The sequence below is a fragment of the Chlamydotis macqueenii genome, chromosome 19 (genome assembly GCF_036417535.1).
Source record: "Chlamydotis macqueenii isolate bChlMac1 chromosome 19, bChlMac1.mat, whole genome shotgun sequence".
Classification (NCBI taxonomy): domain Eukaryota; kingdom Metazoa; phylum Chordata; class Aves; order Otidiformes; family Otididae; genus Chlamydotis; species Chlamydotis macqueenii.
The window spans coordinates 7,581,232-7,588,954 of record NC_141574.1 but is presented as its reverse complement, the minus strand read 5'-3'; the positions used below and the strand labels follow the sequence as shown (position 1 = coordinate 7,588,954).

Genomic DNA, 7,723 nt, shown 5'->3' with positions numbered 1-7,723 from the left:
TAGTTTGTCCTTCAGATGTGTTTCAAGCTTACAGTTTGGAGGTATACAACATTCGCAACTGCTACCAGTCCTCATCACACTTCTGCACAACTCTGGAAAAAACAGGAATAAAATTCCTAGATTTACAGATGAGGACCTCTCAAGAAGGAAAATCAAGGCACTAATGAAAGCAGAATTTCATCATCATTAGAATTAACATTTCAGCGTTATCTCCAGCATTTCTTTCCTGGCATTAAAAACATGCTTTTAAGTTCCAAACAAGCACCTTATCCTGTTCTTGCTCCACACTGAATACGTAACAATGCAATTTCTGCCCGCAGTTCAGGAAAAACACAAGTCCATTTGTGATCCCATGAAGAAGTGAAACAATCATGGATGAGATGGAGCAGGCCACCAACTCCAGATGTCCTACCAGCTCCAGGCTGGTTCCCAGACTGCTGCATCCTCCTCCAGAAAGCCCCTGCCCAGGGGTGCCCACCGTGGTGAGCAGAGCTTCTTACTAATGAGCATCTCACTAATGAGCATCTCAGAAGGACTGCTGGAGAAATAAGTGGCTGTATGGCAACACGGAGCTTCTTCAAACACTGAAGAGGGGAAAAAAGAAAGAGGCACGTACGTGCTTTGGAGCGTGGAGCTGCCAATGCTGCCTATGACCCCAGCTCCCTGAGAGCACGGAAGAGCCCCCAGGCCATTGCAGTTTCTAGGGGACAGGTTAGGCACCGCAAGAACATCTCCAAGCGCAGTAATGGCACTTAGTGCTTCATGGAGCACTTTGGTTTTTTAGAGCACAACAAAACTCTAAGCAGAGTTGAGGGCAATAGTTGAGATCCTGGCTGATTTACAGACACAGAGACAACAGATCCCTCTTGGCCGTGGCACAGAAAGCAGCCACACAGCTCTAAATAAAGCTCAGGTCCCACCAACTCGACCAAACTCCATCCTTACTGCCACAGGCACCGAGCACTGCATCCTGTGCCGAATCCCTTGTGGAAAACTCCCCTCTTCCACACACTTTTCCACCAGCTCTGAAGAAAACAGAGAGATTGTGCCAGTATTGGTGGGTGAAACATCTAAAGCTGAGCAGTATGAACACCCCCAATGGAATTGCTACATTCCAGTTAATTCTTCTAACCCACCGTTAAGGTCCCTCACAGCTCCTTGGATTTATATACGTTTGCTCCACAAATGGCCAAAATATCCCACTGAAGAGCCTTCCATGCATCTGAGGTTGCCTTATCAACAAGTGCCAGCAACACAGGCTGAGCTAGTGCAGTGCCGTCAGATCATGAAGGCAACGTGTTGATGCACGCACAGGCTGCAGCTAAGAAGGACCTTCAGCATTTAAGAGCTGCATTTTGGAGGGGGCAGAAAAGGGTGTTCTGTGCTCTGTCCTCTTACCCCAGCTCCGGCTTAACAAGCCCTCTTCAAGGCACACTCTTAGCAGAGAAGTCACCAGTAGAGCAGTCATCTGTCCTCCTCCACTCAAATATTAAGTTATAAAGTAAGGCTTCCACAATTTCAACCTTTTTTGGGTCCTTGCTACATCACACCCATAAACAAGACAGGCAGCTAAGAGCCTCGCTGTAAAAAGGACATGTCCTTATTTTTGCAGCCTGGTTAAACTCCAGATCAGTCCAGTGTTTTGACAATTAAGTTCCCAGCTTGAGGCGGGGAGCTGGTGCACTGTAATTCTAGTGGCAGCGTAGAAAAAGGCAGTTGCTAAATAGAGCAATGAAAAAAGTCTCCAAGAGGATGAGAAGCGCACAGAGGTCATAGTCCCCATTCCCCAGCAAAATCAAGAAGTGAAAGAAAAATTAGAAAGGAAATATAATTAAAGTAGCCTGCGCCAGGGAGCAGAGAAATGGCCTACAGTGGAGATACCAACGCATTCCACAAGTCACCCTAGATACAGCAAAGACGCCAGCAACGCACTGCTGCACGAGCATCGCACAATGGTCCTGCCACAGCATGAGAGTCCCGCCGCTTCCTGGAGGATTAGTACACCTGGACTCTTGAAAATTCAGCTGGAACAGGAGCCACTGCGGCTGCTGGGTACCCTGACGCTTGCTGAACCCCAGCCAGGGGGCCCACGCCTGCGAGTGTCTGTGGATCAGTCGGGCACACGTGCTGTGGGGGAGAGAACTCGCCCAGCTGGCAGCACTGTCCGGGCAAGGCTCCAGCACGGGCCTGCACATAATACTCTCCGAAGGCACCTCTGGCTTGGTGGGGGGAAGAAGGGAGGCTGTGTCCTGCGGCAGGGCTGTGCTGACATCCCTCGAGTCCCAGAGCATGGCCACATCCTGGAGCACAGCTCTGTTGAAAGCCCTGGCTCTGGGCATTGGGGTGCTGCATCTGGAAAGCAGGAAGAGCCGGAGGCGAAGAGCAGTAGTAGCTTTGGGTGGGGTAAGAGCCTGGCGCAGGGTTAATCCTGGGCAGAAAGAAAACAGAAGGTTACACTGTGTTTAGAACTGGCATTGCCTAATTAGCTCTGGAAGTGCCCTGGGGATAGATTTCCTTCTGACCAGTGCTCAGAAAGGTCACTGCAATCCATCACAGAGCAGCCATCTTCTAACAGCCCATCAGCATTGCCTGTTCTAACAAGAGCAGCTCTTATTATAAACAGCACTTCAGTAAAAATGGGTTTACTGGCCTCTCAGGACAGATGTTCCCACTCGCAACCCGCACCAATTCCACACCCACTGAACGAGTGCAGTTCTTGGCCCCGAATCTCTTTGTGCGAGGAATACACAAGCCAAACTGCAATGTGCTGTAAGATTTCCATACGCATCCTCCCTGCCTTCCGCTGAATGACACATCTGCTAAGTTATTCATCAGGAGAAGTCACAGCTGCCAAGTGTCATTTATCAAGAAGCCATAAAGGCCTTTGGTGCGCGTAAGAGCCCAGGATATAGAGCGAAAGAGGAAGGAGGAGAGAGTTACAAATAAAATTAATCATTCAGAAGCAAGGTCTAGAAACAGCCTTTGCCAACAGAAGGCATGACTCATCCTGCCAAAACGTATTGAGAGAGAGGCAATCTGCCTAGAAGCCAAAGCCTCTGGGACTTCAGGAGTACTGCTCAGCCCACGCGCAACGCTGAGATGAGTGCTGGGAATCAGGAAAACATTCATGAAGACTATGACTGCCAGATTCTCAGCAAGAATGAGAGAATGGCTCATGCTGGAGTTTTCAGGCTTGGATTTTTTTTTTTTTTAATTTGGAGTGCAGGTTTGGTTTTGGTTTTTGTTCTGTTTGTTTGTTGGTTTTTTATTTGTGGACACAAAAATGATAATGAAGCCTGGATTTCCTAGTAATGTCTCCTGTCTAGTGGCAAGTTGGTGCCTGAAATTTTATGAAATTAGAAAAAAAAAAAAGAACAACAAAAAAAAAACCAAACTCAAACCATCAAAAGCTCTTACTTGGGAATAAGAAGCAAAATACTAAAAATTAAGCCCCAGAAGCACATATAGAGCTGTGTCTAAGACACAGAGACATGCAAATTCAGCTGCAGAAATAGAAACATCCTAGAAACACCTTCCCACGCCCTGCTTGACAGTCAGATGTTTATGTAAATACCTTTAAGCCAGGACAGTCTATTTATGTCATCTCACCTAAAGAAAGCAGGTTTAGACACAGAGCTGAGACACCGTGCACAGCAGTTATTAGCAGAAGCATTAGATGGATGCAGAAACAGGGTCAGTGTGCAGCGAGACAGGCCCTCCTCCCAAAAGCAGCCCTTGCACAGAAGGAAATGAACACAAACGCTGCTGGATCTGCCTGGCCTCCCCTGCGAGCACTCCTGTTTGATGGCCCTAATGGATCTGGGGTACCCTCCCGCTGCAGGCAAGGGTTTGTTTTATGGTTTCCCCGTGGGTGCGGGCAGATGCAAACACTTCCACATCAAAGAATGCTTTACAGTGAGCTGATGGCTTAAACAATACATAGAATTTAACCCTTAATCAAAAACCAGCCTTCCTCTGTGAAACTGAAATGACCTCTTCGAATAGGGAAAAATCTGACCCACATTTCCAAGCTTTGTGAAATACAAGTGAGTTCTCACGGCTTGTTATAGACACAAACTTGAAACCATTCCTGAACGTCAGCCAAGGTTTCTTTTTGGTAAAGCAAAGGTCTACATTGAGCTCTGTAAGTGACATCTTTAATTTATAATGCTCAGCTCATACAGATTCGCACACGACTCGCTTCACAGCATTCCTGGGAGGGAGGTGTGGCAAAGCAAGATAAAGATCACACCCCAAAGAGCCATACAGCCAGGAACGAATAACGCAAGTCCTCACGTTAGGGCAGAACAGCACAACTTCGCTTTCATGTCAGCTGCAATACTTTTTGCCATGTGTACACGCTGCCCTTGCAGCAAATGGAAGGTCTTTCACCCCAATTTAGCTTTCACCGAAAGACCTGGTTGAGTTAATGTGTGCTAACGTGTTAGTCACAGTAATGTCACCAGTGTAACATTAATAGGTCAGTATGTTCCCCTTAACAACCAGGATATGAACGTGACAAGCACAATACAGCTTTTAAAGGCTGTTTAATGCCTCCAAATTCCCTAAAGATCTTCCCTATCGTAAAATCTTTCACAGGAACTCCTGTACTTACTTGCTGCTTTCAAAGGCTCTTCTCTCTGCTAGAGACCCTGGGATGTATTTCAGCCCTGGTATCCTCTTCAGCAGAGCGAAAGGGAACACCCCGTCCAGCTTAGAGCCCACTGACTCCGGAAAATCCAAGCAGAAACAGTAGCCAAGACCATCTGAAGTCAGCAGCACGTTAAGGAGGACTGCGGACAAAACACACTGGTTTCTAATGCAGCCACGCACAATCCCCCTCTGGCTGCAAACCACTTTCCCTGGAGAATTCCCCCAGTTCTACCCAGCACCATCTTCACAGACCATCACTGTTCTCAGCTCCACGTTCTCCGTGTGGACTAAAGCCACAGGGGAAGCATGAGGTGAAAAACACAAATGCAGAAGTGGGTGTGATGAAGACCAGCAAAGCCAGGGAGATTTTAATACAGAGCAAGAGCCCAGGAAACACATAAAGCCAGTGCATCTCGGCAACGAGAACCACAGCACGTCCTCCACCTCACAAACCAGCGATCCCACTCTGGTTCAGGGCTTTGCACTTGGAAAGGATACAGGCTTCCCCAACTAGGAGCCCACACAGGTTACTCAAGAGAGAAGAGTGGGGGATAAACCATGCTACGCACAGCGTAAACCATGGCACCAGCACCACTGGAACTCTAACCCCAAAAACCAGAGTCCTTTTCATTCGAGAGTGGGTGGTGGACACTCCCAACGTAGCAAAAGCTACTGGCATGAATCCTTTGGCATCTTCCACCTCCAACACCCTCGAGACAACGGTCTCGAGCAAGAGGTACAGGAGGCCAGAGAGGATGGCAAACGCGACGGTGAGGATGCAGTGCTTCACGGTGCCAACGTTCTTCTCAAAGCTGCCGGCAAAATACCAGATGATAATGGCACCACAGGTCAAGGATATGAGGTCTTCGTAGACAAAGATGTAGGTAACTAACCTGTGAACTGAGCACACCGGCATGTTACAAGGGCAGAGGTTGCAACGAATTTCTTTTAACCCCCTAGAATAACATGCTTGAGCAGAGGGAGAGTGAGCCTACGGGATTAATTAATAGCTTTCGTTTCTATCCTGGTGTAGGAAAAGGAACTTGAGGCCTTTAAAACCAGGTGTGAACCAAACAGAGTTAAAACAAGTGCTATCTTGGGTATCACAGACATATGGACTGGTTCTTGCTGCTTCCTGGGAAGCTGCCTGGAAAAAAGCAATGGTGTCTGTAGTAAATTTCAGTCTCATTAAGGAAGAAGGCAAAAGAGGGGTGAAAATGACTGTTACAGTAACAAAGATTTTGCTCAAAAGATAAACACTTCTTAAACTGCTAGAAGGCTGGTTTTTCTCACAAAAAAAAAAAATAAATAAATGCCTAGAGGTTATCAGACCGCAGAAGTGCTCCCAGGCCCTCTGGTTAGCTGTTCTCCTGGGCACTCGGTGAGGACTGAGCAAAGAGGTCTCCCCCTGTCTCCTGTCAACCGCAGCAGGAAAAACACAGGCAAAGAGCAAAACTCAGCACACCCCGACTGCCCCTTAGAGACACGTGAGGAGATGGCAGAATTCACCCACCAGCTCAGAAAGCTGGACTGCTTAAAGAAATCACTGCATGAGGGCAAGCAGGAATTAAAACTGTGATTAAAATCATTCTGGGAATACCACAGAGACCGAGGAAAGCAAATCCCTCAAGCTCCTAGCAGCATACCCCACATCTGCGTAACATCAAGGGCCAGAGATGGAGGCTGAGGGGGGGAGCAGCCTGATGTAGGACATGGGGAAGCCCCGAGGGCTGAGACGGATGCCCAGCAGGCCAGGGGAAGCGCCTGGAGAGGGGGGAGCAAGGGGCACAGTACGGGTCATGGGGAAGGTCCGGAGCACCGGGCCACGGAAGGAGCGGCTGGCTCGGTGAGAGACTTGAGGAGGTGCCCAAAAACAGGGGGGCTGAGTGGGGTGGGGGACCAAGAGGTTCAGGGCGGGAAAGACCCGCAGAGGAGGGAAGCAAAGGCTCGGTGGGGCACTCGGGGAAGGCCCGGAACGGGCCAAGCGGAGGAGCCGAGGGGGCAGCGGCCGCTCCGCTCCGGCGGCCCCCGCTCACCTTCCCCTGCGCGCACGGCGGCGGCCCGCAGCGAGGCGGCGGAGCGGGCGGCGGGAGCTCCCCGCAGCAGCCCGGGCGCGGAGGCGCCGAGCGAGAGCAGCAGCGTGAGAGCAACGGCGGCCGGCAGCCGCCCCCACCCCTCCGCCATGCTGCTGCCGCGCCGCCCCACTTCCGGCCGCCGCCGGAAGGCCTGCAGCGTTGCCGTGGCAACGCGAGGCGCTGGGGCGCCCTCGTTACCATAGAGACCGGCGGGAGGTGTTTGGGGATTTCCCCCCACTCCTTTACAAATTTTTATTTATTTTTTTTTTTTTTTACTATTCAGAACGGAAAAATATCCCTGGGGAGAGGTGTGAGCTACCGCTGGAAGCCTGCCGGCCCTGCACCACGCACAGCGTCCCCACGGGCACATGGCCCCACCGAGCCAGGGAGGCCCCACACACCCCCCTGCCCGTGTGGCAGCGTTGGGCTGCTCGGAAGGGTGCTGGGAAGCCCCCAGCAGTGAGTGGAGGACGTGGCTCCCATCGCCAAGCTCCTGCGTCCACTCGCCATGACCAGCTGCGTGGCAGAAACGTTCCCCTGCCGCCAGCTCTTCCTCTGGACAACACCGCAGGCGCGGGCCACCGGCTCAGGTCTAACAAGAGAATCACAAAGTCTCATCTGCACAGGAAGGATCAGAAGAAATGCGTCTTCCCTGACCCGCAAAGCGGAGAAAGAATTTGAAGCAGCTGGGATCTCTTCCAGCCGAGGAGGATGAGCAGTGGATTGAGGGGCCGACATCCTTTCCCCACCGCAGCTTCAAAGTTTTTGTTTGAAAGCAACGAGAGAGCACGGCACTCGGGTCGTCCCGCCTGAGTCTGCTGTCAGCAGCCCCACAGATCTATCAGCAGGCAAACACACACATCTGCCTCAATGCCGTTTTCCATTTGAGAGAATCCTGTGAAGGCACTGAGAGGCTCTACAGAGCGCAAGAGATCCCCCCACCTCCCCTGCCCTGCCCCGGCTACGGAGCATTGTTTGGGATCTGCCCTAATCCC

The 7,723-nt window shown here is 50.7% G+C and overlaps 1 protein-coding gene across 1 annotated transcript; it reads right to left on the bottom strand.

The window, feature by feature from the left end:
• On the bottom strand, window positions 1-6,837 carry RHBDD2 (rhomboid domain containing 2). The gene is made up of 4 exons (XM_086763297.1): window positions 6,690-6,837; window positions 5,152-5,553; window positions 4,616-4,766; window positions 1-2,428 (listed from the first exon to the last, which is right to left on the bottom strand). The coding sequence occupies exons 1-4, from the start codon at window positions 6,835-6,837 to the stop codon at window positions 1,996-1,998; spliced, it is 1,134 nt and encodes a 377-aa protein (XP_086619423.1). The 3' UTR covers window positions 1-1,995.
• Window positions 6,838-7,723: the final 886 nt, after the last annotated feature.

What these genes read in the sequence shown, in the direction of transcription:
- RHBDD2 (XM_086763297.1), bottom strand. Translation starts at nt 6,837, where the DNA reads ATGGCGGAGGGGTGGGGGCGGCTGCCGGCCGCCGTTGCTCTCACGCTG. An exon ending in CGCCGTGCGCGCAGGGGAAG is followed by an intron (nt 5,554 to 6,689) that starts GTGAGCGGGGGC and finishes CGGTGTGCTCAG; the next exon opens with TTCACAGGTTAGTTACCTAC. An exon ending in AGAGCCTTTGAAAGCAGCAA is followed by an intron (nt 2,429 to 4,615) that starts GTAAGTACAGGA and finishes CTTTCTGCCCAG; the next exon opens with GATTAACCCTGCGCCAGGCT.